The sequence below is a fragment of the Erythrolamprus reginae genome, chromosome 1 (genome assembly GCF_031021105.1).
Source record: "Erythrolamprus reginae isolate rEryReg1 chromosome 1, rEryReg1.hap1, whole genome shotgun sequence".
NCBI lineage: Eukaryota > Metazoa > Chordata > Lepidosauria > Squamata > Dipsadidae > Erythrolamprus > Erythrolamprus reginae.
In genome coordinates, this window is record NC_091950.1 from 41,101,723 (window position 1) to 41,120,708 (window position 18,986).

The 18,986-nt window shown below is 39.0% G+C and overlaps 1 protein-coding gene across 2 annotated transcripts in view; it reads left to right on the top strand.

Moving 5' to 3' along the window:
- Positions 1-18,679, top strand: part of PPM1A (protein phosphatase, Mg2+/Mn2+ dependent 1A) — a 44,455-nt gene extending 25,776 nt beyond the window's left edge. Inside the window, exons 4-7 of one of the 2 annotated variants that reach the window (XR_011559024.1) lie at positions 8,376-8,413; positions 14,470-14,578; positions 15,651-15,708; positions 16,111-18,679. Coding sequence is in view for 1 of the 2 variants with exons in the window: in XM_070750663.1 (XP_070606764.1) it covers positions 14,470-14,578; positions 15,651-15,708; positions 16,111-16,140 (197 nt within the window). In the remaining variant the exon portion in view is untranslated. The remainder of the gene's footprint in view (positions 1-8,375; positions 8,414-14,469; positions 14,579-15,650; positions 15,709-16,110) is intronic. The other variant, XM_070750663.1, reaches the window with a different exon arrangement.
- Positions 18,680-18,986: the final 307 nt, after the last annotated feature.

An 18,986-nucleotide genomic window follows, 5' to 3' on the forward strand; every position in this document is an offset into this window, starting at 1 on the left:
AATAAGTAATTTAATTTTAAACAAAACCTGAAGTTGTAAATATATGTTTGCTTTTTCAATTCAACCCTTAAGTGCCATGGGATATTTATGACACATATCACTTAAAAGGTACTTTTGTTGCCTTTTGTTACATGTGTAGGTCTATCCTATTAAAATATTTGTCCTTCACTGTTCTGTTTACAGTAGAGGAAAACACAGAAACAATGTTTTTGTCAGAACCATTTTCAGCAATAAATTTATGTTCCAAACAATTTCTAATTGATATTAAAAGAGCATTTAGCTATCTTAATAGAATTACATTTTACTGAATACTCATTAAGTATGTTACAGATGTGTAATAATTACAAGACAGCATAGTCATAGTCTTGTAACTTGATATTAATACAATTTTGTACAATGGAATTCAAAAACTTTTGATTTAAATCTTATTTTGGTTTAAATCATGCATTAAAAGATGCATATCAATCTCTTATATATCGACTTTAAATATGTGCAATGCAATTCCGTGCTTTTATAAATGGATGTTAAGTATGTTCGCAAGTAATCTTTTATTCATATTACTAGTTGTAACGAATACTAATATAGACAAATATGCATTTCTCAAAAAATGAACATAGGGTGAAATTAGATTAAGTCAGAATTCATCATACCTTTGAAATAGATATAATGACCAAATTATATTACATTCACTTTATATTAATGTAAATTGAAAGTGATTTAATTATACCTTAAGGCCATGGAATTATGAGTATTACTAGTAGGAAGTTCTGTCTGCTTTATTTACCTTTCAGTTAAATGTTTCATGCATTTTTTTATATTATAAAAGTTACCGTATTTTTCGCTCTATAAGACGCACCTGCTGATAAGACGCACCTAGATTTTAGAGGAGGAAAATAGAACAAAAATATTTTGAGCCAAAAAGTAGCTATCACACATGAGCAAGTTCTTGCATCCATAATTCTATCCTTTCTATGTCTTCCTCCCTCTTTCCTCCCTCCCACTTTCCTTTCTATCTCTCCCTCCCTCTTTTCTTTCTATCTTTCCCTCCCTCTTTCCTTTCTATCTTTCTTTCCCCCTGCCTTTCTCCAAGCCCTTCCTTTTCCCTCTCCCTAACTACCCCCTTCTCCCTCCTTTCTATCTCTCCCTCCCCCTTTCTCTCTCCCTTCCTTCATCTTTCATTCCCTCTCTCTCTATCCCTCTTCCTTTCTCTCTTCCTTCCTCCCTCTTTTTTGTTCTTTCTCTCTCCCTCCTTCCCTCCCTCTATGTCTTTCCCTCCCCCTTCTTCCCCCCTCTCTTTCTCTTTCTCTTGCTTTCTTTCCCTGTCTTTCTCTCTTGCTTACTTTCTCGCTTTCTTTCTCATTCTTTCTCCCCTCCTTTCTTTCTCTCTCTCTTTCTCTCTCGTTCACCACGCCGGCAACAGAGAGAAAGAGAGAGAGAGAGGGAGAGAGAGTGGAGGGCGCCGTTGTCTTCGCCTCTGCCCGGCAGCTCTGCAGCGAAGAGGAAACTGTCGCGCACCGCCTCCCGGGAGCCCGGCCGACTTTTGGAGCCGTTTTGTTTTCGGCTGGGCGGAGGCGGCGCGTGGAGGCGAAGACACGGTGTCCAGCCACGCTCCGCCTCCCGGGAGCCCAGCTGAAAACAAAACGGCTCCAAAAATCGGCTGGGCTCCCGGGAGGCGGAGCGTGGCCGGGCACCGTGTCTTCGCCTCCGTGTGGCTCTGCAGCGAAGAGGAAACAGTTGCGCACCGCCTCCCGGGAGCCTGGCCGACTTTTGGAGCCGTTTTGTTTTCAGCCGCGCGGAGGCGAAGACACGGTGAACGGTGCTTCGAGACCTCCCCGCCTCCTGAAGCGATTCCCGTAGCCTTCCCAAAGGCTCGGAACCGCCAACGCTCCTCCGGTGCCGCTCCGCCTCCTAAACCTGCGCGGTGGAGGCGTCCCCCGGCCCAGCACTTCCGGAGGCCGAAAGGCGCGGCTCTCTTCGGGGTTGGGAAGAGGAGAGGCGGCGACAGAGGCGGCGGTCTCCAGATGAGTATATCGCCGCCCCCCCCTCTGCTCCAGCGCCTCCCCCCCCCTTCCTGCCTGCATCTTCGCTCCATAAGACGTGGCTGATTTTTCATCCTACTTTGGGAGGAAAAAAACTGTGTCTTATGGAGCGAAAAATACGGTAACTGTGTCAGTTATAAGTCTATTAATGTTTGAGATCTTAAAATTCTCTTAGTGAAGTACCAATAAGTCAGTGTGTGCTACAGTGGCTAGGAGACTAAGGTAGAAATCAGGAAATTTCTGGTTTCTGTCTCATCTTTATAATTACCTCATTAGATGGCTAAGGCAAAACACACTTTGTTGAATTCTCCCTCCCATTCTCCGTACTGAAGGAGCGGGTCCAGCAGTCACATGGGTTGCTCATGTCCAATCCGGTGGAACTGAGCCTAGTATTAAAAAAGCTTGCCGGATCCGCCCCTTCCCCAGAATTCGCTCAGTTCGCATATCCTGCGGTTGTATTGTGATAGCTCGTTCAACATTCGTTCAACATTCTAACACCTTCCCTTCGATCTTTTCCTTCAAAAATAGTAAGACTGTTTATCCTTATTGGTTTTACTTGCACTAATAGCGCCAGCCGTTTGCGGCTCGGCTTTTTTCCCTTGGAGAAGTTGCGGTTTCGTTTTCCCCCGGCGGTTTTGCCGTGTACGATCCCCGCGGCCGCTTGTGGATTCTTTTAATCCTTTGGCCTGGAGGTTCTAGTGCAAGTATTAATTGATTGCCTTATTGATTTTCTATTGCATATATATTAAAGGGCTTAAAATATACCTCCTGCGGAGTGAGACGGCTTTCTAGTCTCCTGGACTTAGTCGATCGCTTCCCCTTTAAGGCATATTCGGAGCGATTTTTCGGCGCGAAGGCCTTCGCGCCCTTTTTAAATCTAGGCCTCTCGTGTTGGCCTCCTGCCAGCCGCGTAGGCCTCAGTCCACCGCGTGGATCCCGGAGCGGGCCTTGGGGGTCCCAGGCTAAATTCTCCACCGGCTAAGCCTCCAACCAGAGTGCCTTGGTTTACTTAATTGAAAAGTTTAGGGAGGCTGGCCCCGCTGGATTTGGGGGCACGAACTCTGGGTTTGCCCAGATTGTCCTCACGTCTCAGCAGCTTCGAGGCCTCGAAGCAGGATCCATTCCTCTTGGGAAGTCCTTAAAATTCTTCTCCTTTTCTATTCAGTTATTGGCTCAGCCTTGTCTTCTGTTAAATTTCAGACTATGGCTTCCTTTCCCAAGAGAGGCACAACTAAAGGTCCCAGAGAGGCCAGGCCTACAGGCGATGAGATTACTAGTATCCCCCAGGCCTCTTCCTCCTCTTCTCCTGGGGCCCGCCCCTCGACTAAGGTCACCAGGGCCGAGAAGAGAAGGGACCTAGCCCTACAAAGAATCCATGACAAATCAGCAAAACGTTTAAAAGTGCAGGCCCAAGTACTCAGTAGTCAAGACCCCCCAGAGGCTTCTAGTCTACCTCCTTCTGGGGTCCCTGTGTTATCTCTGGATGAGCCTAACCTAGACAGACCCCAACCTAACCTATGGGGCATAGGGCCAGAGGAACCAGATATTATTGAAGATCCCTCCCAGCCAGGATCCTCCCAGGCCTTTAGGGATTCTTCTGCCATTCCTGCTGATATTTCTAATCTACCTCCTGAGTTCCAATCTATTTTTGCTGTGTTGTCTAAGGCCATTGATGCCAAACTCTCTTCCATCAATGAGCCTCCCTTACCTCCTCCTCCTCCTCGTCCCTCCCGCCCCTTGGGTTCTTCCCCAGCGGTTAGGGCTCCTATTCAGGATGATTCAGATTCCTCTCAGGACGAATATGAGGATATGGAGGATGATGAGGACCCTTTCCAAGGGCTATCAGATGATGAGGAATCCCAAATAAAGGTTCCTTCTCCAATTACCATTTTCCCTTCTCAATTATTCAAATCTCTCCTCCTCAAAGCTAGGATTTCTACGGGATTAGCGGCCCAGGAGAAACAAGCCTCCACTTCCACTGATCCCCCGGAGGAGAATTTACCTTATTTCACTGAGGAACAGGAGGATAACGAGGTAATTCCTATGCCTAAATTATTTAAAGATGCCTTGCTCAAACAGTGGGATTTCCCAGCCTCTAGTCTTAATCCCTCAACTAAAGACAGGAAGTTGTACAAACTTTCCTCTTCCTATGAAGAGCTTCTATCCTTTCCCAAACCGGATGAACCTGTCAAGATCCTTCATTCGGCAGCGGCTGTGCCGGGAGAGGCGGAGGAAGTCCTCCGCCCAGAGGACAAGCGCATTGAACAAATGCTCAAAAGAGGATTCACGGCAGATTCCTGGGCCATTAAAAGTTCTGCAGCAGCCTCCTTTTTCTCCAGAGCCATGCTGCTGTGGCTTCGCCAACTTCAACAGCATATTCCTCCCGATGACTTGAGAGGTCAACAAGACTTCAACAAGGTCTTTGCAGCTGCCCAGTACGTGGCTGATGCCACCTTGCAATCTACCAGATTTTCTGCTAAGTCTATTGCAGCTTCTACAACGGCAAGGAGACTCCTCTGGATTCGCCCTTGGCAAGCGGGAGTACGCCAGAAGTGGCAGTTATCCCAGGGACCCTTAAAGCGCGACCTTCTTTTCGGTGATCTTCTGGATCCACTCCTCACGGAAACCACGGATAAGAAGAAAGTTTTGGGTCCAACCACAAAAAAGGCTACCAAAACGCAGTCCTTTCGTCGCCCGGGGCGCCAGCAAGATCAAGCGGCTTCCTATCAGAGATCTCCAGGTCAGTATTCCCCCCGCTTTCGTTCCCAAAGTAGGAACTCCAGGGGTAGAGGTTTTCGCTTCCAAAGGGGAGCTTCTTCTAACAGGGCCTCAAAAAAACCTAGATGGTAATTTTCCCTCTATTCCCATAGGGGGTCGCCTAGCCCATTTCGCCTCAAATTGGCGTCTCACCTCCAAGGACCCCTGGGTCATTGACACTGTTCAAACTGGCCTTCTGTTAGAATTTATTTCTCCTCCCCCCAAACGTTTTATTTCCTGCCCTTCTCCCAGGTCCTCCTCAGATTGTAACCGTATGGAAGAGGCCATTTCTCATCTATTGTCCATCAGAGCCATTCAACCGGTTCCTTCCGGTCAGAAGGGCCTAGGTTTTTACTCCATTTTATTTATGGTTCCAAAATCCTCTGGAGGTTGGAGAGCTATTTTGGATTTAAAGAAACTAAACCTATTCATCAAATATAGGAAGTTTAAAATGCACTCCTTATCTTCTATTTTGGCCGCCATTCACTCCGGAGATTTCATGGTCTCCTTAGACCTCACTGAGGCCTACCTTCACATTCCCATAGCCAAATGCCACAGGAAGTTTTTACGTTTTTCCTTTCAAGGCAGGCATTTCCAGTATAGGGCGATGCCATTTGGCCTTTCCTCGGCCCCTCGGGTCTTTACAAAGCTCTTGGGGTCCCTGGCGGCCTATATCCGGGCGTCTCCCATTCACATTTTATGTTATCTTGATGATATTTTGATTCATGGGAACTCCCTAGAGAAAGTGAAAACAGACCTTTCTGTCACCATGTCAGTCCTTCAGGACCATGGTTTTTCCATCAACTTTGAAAAAAGTCACCTCCAACCTTCCACATCCATTTCTCACCTGGGTTCCATTATCAATTCAGAATCTTCCCAGGTTTTTCTCTCTCCCGAGAGAAAACTCAGTATAGGGGAGTTAATTTCTAACATTTTATCTAATTCTTCAGTATCCATAGTCACTCTGTCTTCCCTTTTGGGGAAGATGGTGTCATGCATAGGCATCATCCCCTGGGCTCGCCTTCATGCTAGGGAACTCCAGTGGCTCCTATTACCCTTTCAGAGATCGGGGCACAGCAACTCAAATCGGCGCATTGTCATCCCACCAAGTGTTCGCAGATCCTTCAAGTGGTGGAAGTCTCCGGCCATGGACAAAGGATCCCCGTTCAGATGCCCGGATCAATTTGTCATCACCACAGATGCCAGTCTATCGGGATGGGGCGCCCACGCCCAGGGGATGATAGCCCAGGGCACGTGGTCCCCGGAGGAAGCTTCCAGGCCAATCAATTGGCTAGAGTTAAGAGCCGTTTCCCTGGCTCTGAAGCATTTCTCTCCTCGCATTCCCAACCGGCACGTTCTCATTCTCACCGACAACATTGCCACAAAAAGCCATATCTGCAGACAGGGGGGCACGAGATCCAAAGCTCTCATGAGGGAGGCCCTCAAGTTAGGCCTTTGGGCGGAAAAACATCTTCGGTCGCTCCTAGCCGATCACATCTCGGGGAGCCTCAACGTCCAGGCGGACTGGCTATCTCGAGCAACGATAGACCCAGGAGAGTGGAACCTCCATCAGGACCTGTTCCATCAAATCACCCTCAGATTCGGCCTACCAATCCTGGATCTCTTCGCGACCAATGCGAACGCCCAACTCCCTCGCTTCTATTCCAGATTTCCATCCCCGGGAGCGGAAGCAATCAATGCCCTCCGGAGTCCATGGCCTCCAGGCCTACTCTACGCATTTCCTCCAATTCCAATCCTCCCGGACGTGATTCACAAGGTCCTCACCGAGAGGGCCCGAGTAATCCTAATCGCCCCTCACTGGCCCCGCCGGCCCTGGTTCGCGGATCTCCAACAGCTGTCCGTCCAGGACCCTTGGCGACTCCCCGTTTCGGGGGATATGCTGCGGCAGGGGGCCTCTTTCCATCCAGACCCGGAGTGGTTCCACCTCACCGCCTGGCTGTTATCAGGAGAGATTTAGAACTGCGTGGTCATGACCCCGATTCAGTGGAGGTCATTTTAAAGGCCAGAAGGGGTTCGACCAATCAAATCTACGACCACACGTGGTCCAAGTTTCACCAGTGGTGTCTACAGGAAGGTCTCTCCCCTCTGTGCATCCCCATACACAGAATAATTTCCTTCCTTCTGCAAGGCTTCCATAAAGGACTTTCCACCAGCACCCTCCGGCGTCATCTGGCAGCCATTTCATCTGTCCTAGGGGGTCCCCGCAGACAGCCTCTCCGATCCTTCCCTGAAGTTCAGGAATTCCTCAAGGGCATAGCCAACCTCAGACCTTCCAAGGTCCACAGGTACCCATCCTGGGATTTGCCACGGGTTCTCCATTCCCTCACGCAGGCACCATACGAACCCCTAAAATCGGCGTCCCTCAGATACCTATCCTTTAAGGTAGCATTCCTGGTGGCTATTACCTCTGCCCGACGCATTTCGGAGCTGGCTGCCCTCTCAATCAGGCAGGACCTTTGTCAATTCCATCAGGACAAGGTAGTCTTGCGACTGGACCCCACCTTCTTACCCAAGGTCAGTTCCATGTTCCACAGAGCTCAGGATATTGTCCTACCTTCCTTCTGCCTCCAACGAGACCATCCCTTGGCAATTAGATGGCACACCCTGGATCTCACCAGAGCGCTGAGAATTTATATCCAACGCACAGGACCCTTTCGGAGGTCAGAAGCACTTTTTGTAGCCTATCATCCCAGAGTCATGGGGGCCAAAGTGTCTTCAACAGTAATAGGCCGTTGGATCAGAGGGACTATATCTAAGGCCTATGAGTCGGCCTCCCTCTCAGTTCCAAGGAACATCACAGCGCATTCCACCAGGAGCGCAGCCACCTCGGCCGCTTGGGCGACTCAAGCCCCGTTGGAGGAGGTCTGCAAAGCAGCCACTTGGGCCTCGCCAAATTCCTTCATCAGGCACTACAAGATTGATTCTTACGCTTCAGCGGACGCTGCCTTCGGCAGAAGGGTACTCCAATCCGTTATCTCACACGATAGCAATCTAATCCCACCCTAGGGACCATCTATTGGGTATGTCCCATGTGACTGCTGGACCCGCTCCTTCAGTACGGAGAATAGGCGTTGATTGCTTACCTGAACGCCTCTTCTCGTACGGTGAGCGGGTACAGCAGTCACTTCCCGCCCTTGTATGTGTCTTCTTCACCTTTCTATAATCCTTTTTCCTCTAACAATGAGAGTTGAACACTACAGAGCTTCACAACTGAGCCTAGTCTATGGATTCGCGAATTCTGGGGAAGGGGCGGATCCGGCAAGCTTTTTTAATACTAGGCTCAGTTCCACCGGATTGGACATGAGCAACCCATGTGACTGCTGTACCCGCTCACCGTACGAGAAGAGGCGTTCAGGTAAGCAATCAACGCCTATTTTCAAGAGGGGAACATAATACTGATATATCTGACATAAAAATGACATTAAGAAAATGTTTATGAAGTGTTTTAAACCCCTGAAAGAACTATGTGATAGTATTAAATGTTATATTCAAAACACGTGAAGATTAGACCAGAGGAAATTCAGGTAGTGATTGCTAATACTACATTTTTTTCTACAGAATCGCAGTCTTTGCTTATACGATATATTGCAAACATAGTAAGTGAATGTAATTAATAAGAATGGAAAGAAGTATTATGTAGTGACAACTTAGTGAAGCTGTATCATGATAAAATCTATATATTATCTGGATAATGGCAATCGTCTTATATACCGCTTTATAGTGCTTTACAGCCCTCTCTAAGCAATTTCCGGTGTCAGCATATTGCCCCCAACATTTTAGGTCCCCATTTTACTGACCTCGGAAGAATGGAAGGCTAAGTCAACCTTGAGCTGGTGAGACTTGAACTGCCGAATTGCTGGCAGTCAGCAGAAATAACCTGCAGTACTGCATTAACCACTGCACCATAACAAGCAGGCCAAATTATATTACATTCAATTTATATAAATGTAAATTGATGGTGATTGACCTTGGGCAGTTTTCTTTACATTGAGATAAAATTATGTTTGATGTCTGCAATCCAAGCGTTCGCCATCTAAGTGAAGATCTTATTCTTCCTAAAAGAAAATTGCTTCTTAAGTTTAGAGTATTGATTTTGACAAACAATAGGATTTAGTTATGACTCAGCTAGTAAATTGCTTCGGTATATGTTTGGGTGAACTTTGTTCGCTTTGCCCTTCATCTGTCACATGAGCCCATCAAGTTCTTGATTTCGATGAAACCTACATTTTGACAAACCCTTAGTTATATCATATATTTCCTCTCTCCCTTCCTTCCTTCCTTCCTTCCTTTTTCTGTCTGTCTGTCTGTCTGTCTGTCTCCCTCTTCCCCTTTATCTCTTTCTATACATCCATCCATCCATACATACATACATATCGCACACAAACACACACCCACACCAAAAAGTAAAACAAGCATTTTGAAGTTTCCTGTTTAGTCTTCCACAAAGCTTCCAATTACTTCTTGAATTTGCTCTGAGTTCAAAAGTATTTTGAATTTCAAAAGGGACTAACTGTGCCAAAGAAAACTGTTTATAAATTGCAGGCAGTATTGCCTGGTTTCTAACTTCAGGAGTCTTAAAGAGCAATTTAGATTATGGTTGTTTTTGAACTGGGAATAGTTAAAATTTTAAATATGATCTAAACTGGGGTATTGGACCCTCTTGGTCTATTAAAAATAATTATTCTACTTAATAGCTATGTTCTCTTTTGCACAATTCCTGGAAATACAGAACTGTTTGGTACAAGAAATGATATAGCTGCTGACTCATTCAGTAATATGTTTAATATACTATTTCTATTAATATTCCAAAAAAGGTGAACATTTTACACACACACACACACGTGTGTATGTGTTCTAATTGAAGTAAAATTGAAGCTTTTAACATTTAATAAGAGAAAATGAGCAATAAAATTAGATGTAATCTTTTTTTCAGGCTGATCAAATGTAAAAAAAGGTTAACTTTAGGATTCTTATTTATTTTTTGAAAAGCTGCTTTGTTGACTTACACTACTATAATATATTATATATTATAAATTATGCCTTTATCTCTGTTCTGATCAATTTTATATTTATTTTGAGTATATTTAATGTAACAAATTATTTATGATACACAAACTTTAATACTAAGTACAGTTCCTTAAAATTGTATTGCAAAAGTTCTGATATGATAGATAGTAGGACTAGCCTAATAAAAAATAAAGTCCCTCAAATACAGCTGAGATTGCAGGCCTCAAGAGGATTATTTTAGTGCAAATGTTAAGTTTAGTGGGATTCTCACATGCAATATTTCAGGGGTTAGATTCAATTTTTTTACTATTTAAACATATGTTTGTTTCATAGATGGTTATTGACTTAAGTATGCTGTAATACCCATCTTCAGTAAAACATGTATATTTATATAGAGAGATTTCCTCTTACTGAGAAAAGGATATAAGAATATTTCTGGATATCAGAAAGTTCTTGTTCTCTTACATTGTAAAGTATTTCCCAAAACATTTTTTAAAAGTACAGTACTCATTTAATTATGGTACTGTGAATTGCACTGCCAAGTTCCATCTATCCTTCACTGATCTTTCTGTACTACATTTGGGAAAGTATTTTAAGTTAACAAAAAGCAGCTACAAGTTACTATAAAACCAAGGCCAATAAATTGGTTACATATATGCCAGAAATTATTTGTGATTGTTCATATTTCTATTTAGTTCAAATGTATTTTAATGGAGAATGTATTTCAAATGTACTACAGTTAGGTAAATTGAAATCCCTTTATTTTTGTACAAAAGATAACATAGCATTAGAATGGTGTAGCCAATACCAGATGTTCATAATTCACAATAAAAAACTTTATAAAACAATTTTGAGATCGTTGTTCTTTATTTTGTGTTCAGTAGTAGAAATTTTTACTTTAAAAAGTTGGTAAAATTAAAATTTTGGCCCTATAGTTTCACCTTTAAAATATACAGTACAGGTAGTCCTTGACTTATGACCACAATTGAGCCCAAAATTTCTGTTGCTAAGCAGAAATCTTTCTTGCCACAGTTATTAAATTAATCAACTGCAATTTTGTAAGTCAATAACACAGCTGTAAATTGAATCTGGCTTCCCCATTGTCTTTGCTTGTCAGAAGGTCTCAAAAGGTGATCACATGCCCCCGGGGATACTGCAACTGTGATAAACATATGCTAGTTGCCAAGCATCAGATCATCCTAAAGTCATAAGTCAATTTTCAGTGCTGTTATAACTTTATAAAGTCACTAAAAAAATGGTTGTAAGTTGAAGATTATCTGTACTCGTTCTCATTTGTCTCACAGTGCATCCAGGACCCAAGAAACTCTAATTAGTTACCCCTCATCCCAACTCCCCAAAAGTAGTTTCCTATGCCACAACAATTGACTTTAATTAAAAACTTAAATGTTGAGATCAGTTGTTCTTCGGGAGAGGAAGTCCAATGGCTTCATTGCATTAGATAAATCCCTTGAATGTAGCCTTGTAATCAGCTCTTCAACTCCTGGCCATTGTGAAATATTGTTATTTTTTGATTGTGGAGGATTATTGTAAAGTTATATAACTACTTAAATTTTCTAGTATGCTTCCTGTTGTTGCTATGTATTAGCCTACAGATGGGGCTAGAATATTTTTTAAAAGTAACTGTCATATACTTCAGAATTGGTTCATTAATTGTGTTCTTGGTTTCCAAATTTCAATTTTTTATATAGATCAAAATTATGAAACTGTATTTTATTTTGAGTGGAATGTTGATATATATGTGTTTGGGAAATCATGGACCATAAGAACTTAATATATTATTGTTTGGTTAAATATGTTGATTTAAAGCTATTCCACAATACTAATAAAAACCCATTTGGTATTATTGATTATCCATAGTTACACACAAAAGCGTATGCACTCCTGGACTGATTGCATGTCTCTGTGAGTCTTTCTATTAAAAATAATTTCTTTTTAAGAAATTTGAATGTATATGTGCTACTTATGTACAATTGTTTGCAGATTCAAAATAAGAAAACCATTATTATGGCAGAGACAGAGATTTGGACACCTAGTTGATTCACTTCTGGATTATTATAAAATTGTTAGTAAAGCCCATGAAGATGATTGACTCATTTGGGGTGCAGATAGCCAAGCAAAGACAATCCCCTTGGATATTATAACCTTTTAAAAGATATAAATACTTTTCTCTTTACTTTTAATATCTGAGCATTTGAAAATAAAGGCAGTTTACTCTTGCAACATAGAAGGTTGCTGTATTTTTTTAAAAAACCCTCTAAATCAGTGTTTCTCATTTTTAAATTTACAAAAAAAATTAAAATCTTAAAATGGCTGCTTAGGGAATTCTGGAGTTGAAGCCCATCTTAAAGCTGAATTTAAAAATATTATTCTAATCCTATTCTAGCTAGCAATTTAAACTGTCAGAAACATGGCTAACAAATAAAAGTTACATGAAACATTTGAAGTGAAAGCAAGATCCGGAAAACCAAAACAAATCTTTCATAGAGCAGCTTCAAAACTAGTTAAAATCTAATAAAGCAGAATCAAAGGAGCTTGCAAACAATGGCTAAAAAGTAAAGCTGGCCCACTGAACGGTGTTGCTAATACAATTGTGCATGGGAGAGTTGTCAAGTGAAAACATTTTCTTTGCATGCATCACATAAGTTGCAGTTCAAAGTGTGCAAAAGATCAGTGTGAAATGTTTTTGAGCAAAGTTTTCTGGATTGATTAAACAAAAACACAACTGCCACTTCTGCCAAGGTACCAAAAACACCTTGCCATTCTTTAAGAGCAGTAGTGGCTTTGTTGTTTTTAAGTTGAATGGATATATTTAGCACAGGAAATACTATGCAAATGAAAGCAATGAGTTTAAGTAAAAAGCAAAATATTGTAAAAGAAAATGTCCCAATTAGTGAATAAATTGAACCTGAAAAGAGATTGGATATGTCAACATCAGCGATTCAAAATCAACTGTAAAAATACTTACAGAAAAGAATGCTAAAGATTTTGGTATGCACTTCACAGTTCCCAGTTGAATATTATTGAAAATTTTGAAGGAGATGTCAAAGAGGCAGTGTGCACTAAGAGAGCTGAGGAATTTGTTAACATTTTTGCAAGGAACCGTGGCAAGAAATTGTAGAAACAAAAATAAGCTAATTACAAAAAAGGTTTAGAAGCAGTTATTTTTGCCATGGGGATATAACAAAGTACTGATGGAAATGGTGTCCAAACTTCTTCTCTTACTATTTACTTTTTTCTTATTTATAAACAATTGAACATGAATATTGTATATGCATTCAGATTTGTAGAAACATTTCATGCAATTATATCACAAATCAAAGTAAATATTCACAAATAAAAATTGTAATCTTTTAAATGGTACAGGTAGTCCTCAGCTTATAATTGAGCCCGGAACTACGTTTTAAGTTGAAGCATCATGTGACTGTGCCCCTCTCCTTTTTTTACATACATTTTTTTCAACTATTATTAAATGTATCCATTTTCCCCAATGAGTGTTTTTTTATCAGAAACCAGAAGTAAATGCTGGAAACCAGAAAAAGATAATTGCAGTCATGTGGAAATTGATTGTAAAGAAGAGCTGATTGCCAAGCACCCAAAATGTCTTTATGTGACCACAGGAGTGTGTGTGAGGCCATTGTAATTTTGAAAATGTGTCATAAGTAGCTCTGGGGCGCCCCATCATAACTGGATAGTCATTAAGTGACCAATTGTAAGTCAAGGACTGCCCACAGATCTGCATATATCTATGAGAGTGTGTGTGTGTGTATCCAGTTAAGGAATATCTAATAGGTAATCTCGGAAATACTTTGAACTGGTATCTTGCAAGATTAGTTACCATGTAATAGAAACATTACTGGTAAAATTATTTTTAAAATTATTTTTCTAGATTTCCTGAATATTGGAGCAGAAGAGCAGAAATTATTTTAGATTAGTTATTAATATTCTGAAAACTAGATACCTATGAAATGGGAAGCTTTGATCAGTCACAGAAAGTAGATTGAAAGTGTTACAGGTTTTAGAGTTCAAATATTGTTTAAACTGTTTTGAGGGGGTGTTGTAATTAAACAATTTCTTGGTGGTTAGTACATTTTATATAATGAGCATTTGTGGGAATATGAGTTAGGTGTAACTTCCATTATTTTATAATTCTTTTTTCTTCGAAGTATGCATTGAACTGTATGATTTTTTTTGTATTTTAGTTTATTAAAACAAGGACTTTAGTTTATAAAACATTCTCCAAACCCTCTGGAATTTGAATTTTATTGATTAAAAATGCTAATTGAATGTATCAGTAAAGAAGATCTTTCTTCTGGTAATTCCAAACATGTCAGTATTCAAGGGTGCCATAACACTGATATTTTTATGTAATGATTTAATAAATATGTTACAAACTACTATCTACTGTATTTCTGAATGAAAAAGAAGCATAATCAGGGATATCCTGAAAAGGTAGAACATAAGTGAGTTGCATTTCAGCTCAAATTTGCTAGAGTAAAATCATGATAAAGTCACGAGAAAAGCAAAACTTTTGAAACCTTGAACTTCTTTTGATTAAACTAAATGTTGCAATGTTTTCTAATCGTGATTGAACTGAATTTACAAGAAGATAACTTCTGATTCCCAGAGATCATAAAGAAGCAGGGTGAAGGAGTACCAGACTTAGTCCACGTCATGCGTACATTGCAAACAGAGAGCATCCCAAATCTTCCACCTGGGGGTGAATTGGCGAGCAAGTAAGTTTGCACCAGTATAAATAAGCTTTTATACCTTTCATAAAACCTGTCTTAAAGGTGGTAAAATATTTTCAATAACATACATCAATAATCACAGTCTCTTTCAAATGTTAAGACAAATGATGAAACAGAGGTGCAACTAATATAAATTGGAAAATGTTTTGTGCTCAAAATGCATCCTTTTCACTTATGTATATTAAAGAAAAATGTATAAATGTTTGGGTTTTTTTAAAAAAAATGCATCCTTTTGAGTTTGAAATTAACATGAAACAATCATTTTGAAGCCTGAGTGTTTCAAGAATTTTGGGTGAATTTTAACTATATTGCTTAGTTTTAAACTAAGCAATATATTTCTAATCTGAGGCAGGTTTATTTCAAGGTTAAAGCCTGTTCTCAAAGCACAAAATTATCTCTTTTTTCGCCACTTGAAATGGGGTTTTGAACTTGAAATAGATTGTGTTGTTTTAAAAGGGATTTAATTCAGATCATTATAAACTTTCCTGCTCTGTTGCATACTAAATGCTAAAAATAAAAGACATGTACCAGCTAATTTACTAATTTTAAAGAGGCATCCTAACATTGAAATATGTTTGTTATTTAATGATTTAATAATGTTAACATTCAATTTATAAATCATCTTATTCCAAATAAAATAGATTAGTGGAATATCCTAGGGAATATAACTAGGGAATATAACTTTAAAATATGCATTAGTAGAACCTTTGGAATTATGTGACCTGACTTGGTTATATGTTCATTTCTGAGTTCAGTTAGTGTGTTGCATGAAAATAATTTGATGTCCTCCTTAATTAAGCTAGTTTGTTTGGTCCTCCCATTATTTTAGGGTTACCAAATAGCTCCACGGTTTCTTTTTTTTAAGGTACTCTCAAATTTTGGATACCACCTTGAATTCCATTTGGCTCAAATAATTGAACTTGACATACTGGTAATGATAATGATCAAGGGCATCTTTTACCATTCTATTTAAAAACTTTTTAAGATCATGTTTGCCCAGTAGGAATTACTGTCCTTTAAAATTTGTTTTATTTTGTTTTTTCTTTACCTGATTTAGACGGAGTGTGATTGAAGCCATTTATAACAGATTGAATCCTTATCGGAATGATGAAGCTGTGAGTATTTACACGGACTAGCAAACTACTTGTCAGTCTCTAATTTTACTTTGTTAGTATGAATTGTATTCACTAAAATATTATTTTCACTATATGTAAGCTTAATACAGTACTAAACTGAAATATCTGGGAAGATTGTATTGCTTTTAAGTTAAATGACCAGCTATAATTCACTGATAGGAAAAATGTTGTGCTTTGAAGTTAGTTATTTAAGTGTGTGATGTTTGCTCTCAATAACCTTCTCTTGTGTTTTGTTAAATTAATAATTTGTAGCAGAATATAGAAAAGAAAATCCTAAAATTATGGACATATTCTACTACCCTTTTCAGTCTGGATTATCCAGAAATTGCTGTAATTTTGGGCGCTCCAGACTTTGAAGGGTTTTGTTCTCTTTTCTTAAAGGACTCTGCAACAACTGATGATATGTGGTAAAATGCCATGTAAGATGTGGAATTAGCACCGATTCTCCAAATGGAAAAACTCACCCAACCAACAATGATCCTTCTTAGCATCAGTTTCATACATGCTGGAAGGGAAGTGATGTTGGTATTAGTGGATACACCAGAAAACAGCAGTTCAACACTTATCCCAGGAATAATCTTGTTTTTGTGTGTGAAGCAAACTTCTGTAAAAGTGATACTGAAACTATGATGCTGTAAATTGGACTCCAAGCAATTTTAATGTTGTATTATTTTGTTTTGTAAAGTGCAGTTGTGGTTGTCCAGAATGCTTATTTCATAATGAGCTGTTTTACATCGTAAATGAAAGGCTTGATTTGTTGTTTAAATGCAACAGTACTCTAGCTCTTTCTACTTGTTTTGTGGTTCTGGATTGCTGGGAGTAGCAACCTAGCCAGCAAAATACTCAGGAGGTGCATGAAAATTTTGTAAAGGAAATTTGATATAAAAGCAGATTATTGTAACTAGTATGGAAAATAACTGGAACACGGTTAATTTTCCTTCAGACTTTAATTGTTTTTTATCTTAAAATTATGGCAAATCTAAAAGTCCCACTGAAATATGTGAAAGATTTCAGCAAAAGAAGAAAAGTTCACCAACTTTACAAGATGGCTACTAAATAAATCATGTGAGCTAAAAACTTTGAAGAATTGCACCTTTTTTTAGAGAAAACCCTTACCTTCAATTAAGTATCAGTTATGTTAAGAGATGGTATCTTTCTATATTTAGTAGGAGCATGCACCATTAGCCTGATTGGCTGGATTGGCTGCTGTTCCAAGTAAAAATTCTTTTAATTCCATTTTATCAATAAAGCTTGATTTAACACGAAATTTAACAATAAATGTGTAACTCTTTCTCTTTCCTTTTGTCTTCTGAAATGTTCATAAATAAAGTGTCATGTTGATAAATATTTTTATTAAACAGTTGCCCATTTATGAAATGGGAAAAACTCTTGATTGTGCCCGAGGCACAAATAGAGTTTATTTTCTAATTAGTGGGCATAATATGCTTTGAGAAACAGAATGATCTTGTTACATGAGTTTTATTTCAAGATTTTAATTTGATAGCATACTATGAGCATAGTGTATACCTGCTTCTTAATGAAAATTAATTTGTCAGAGAGCCTGACAATCTTATTTTGATTGAACAGTAGGTGTGATTTGAAGTGCATAGATTCAGAATATTTAATCGTTGATTTTAATTTGCTTTTTAAAAAAAGATGAAATAATAAAACTAATTTGACTTGAATTTTCCTCTACTGAAAACAAGATAAATTGATTATATATTTGCAGAACTACTGTTTTATGCACCTTGTATTTTCTTTTTGTTTTTTTCAGTTTGAGGGTATTGCATGATCCTTATGTATTTCTTTAAACTTTCAGCCAACTGATGCCCCTCCAAAGGAAAATCAACAAAATATATAAATAGATAGTAACAAACAATATAGCTAGCATTTTTTAAAGGTGTAACACATACCTTTTTATAGGAAGCAATGTACAACTCACATGTTTATATCCCTCTTTCCCTAATTTTCAGATATACATTTGTTTGTATATAGAGCCTTAAAATTATTGCAGTTAGGAAATGTTGAAAATGTAATGTCTAAGGATTGTTATTATTATAATCACAAATATTTTATTTCTCTTGTTTGGTTGTTTAATATCACTGTATTCGGTTTCTCCCCCTTTGAAGCATGAATGAAGAAAACATAAGCACTATTTGTATTTATAAATTTAGAGCAGCTTTAGGTAAAATGGCAATCCCTCATCCTATCTATATTAAATGCTTAAAATACAGTTTTGTTGAGTTCAGGCAATAAAATTGTTAAGTATAATTTCATGTACACCTAATTAAGAGGCTATATTTGAAGTACTAATCAATTAACAAGAATGGATTGGTTTTAGAGTTAGAAACAGAACTCTATTATTTTGTGTGTATATTGAAGTATACACTTTTGAAAAGGTGGCAAAAACTCAGAAACAAGTTTTTAAAATTCTCAAATGGAAAGCCATATTATTAATTGTAATAATAGCACATCTTTAAAATTTGGTGTTGGTGCAACATCTTAACGAAACATGAGAACAGTTATTCTGCTATTGTTTACCATCATTCTTAAAAGTATGAATTAACAGTAAAGAGGTACAGCAGTTGTACACTGGCCTACCTACGTTTGGCCCTTTAATGGGGTCAAGGCACTATGTTACCAGGCTTTATTAATACATGGCAATTTTACATATTCATCAAAGTGAAATTAAATTCATATAATCTATGAATTACAAATTTTAGTGAGGATGCTTATTCTTGTTCACCAAACTGCAAAAAACAAAACCTTGTGGGGTTTTTTTTCCTTTTTTCTTTTTTGCAACTTTTCTAAATGCTAGAAATGTCTGAACACCTCAGGGGCAGTCCAGCATAGTTTAAAGAATTGTGTGCTACAGTATTTATTTCCCTAGCCAGAGGTGAAAGAGTGGGTGCCTGTCTGCTGATGAAATAAAATAAAACAATGGTCCCAACTTTTGCCTTTTCTTTCTATGCACGTTGTTCTTTATACAGTATTTTTCACAGCATTAAAGTTCTGGTATAATTTAAATGATGATGTTTGAGAACCGATAAATTTAAGGCAATTCTGTGTTAAGTACTCTTAAGCACTTATTTATTTATTTATTTATTAGATTTGTATGCCGTCCCTCTCCAAGGACTTGGAGCGGCTTCCAACAACAGTACAATTTACAAATCCAATATTAAAAACCAGAACATATTAATAAATCCTTATTAAAAACAATCACACAATTTAGCAAACCATACATAACGCGGAACAGC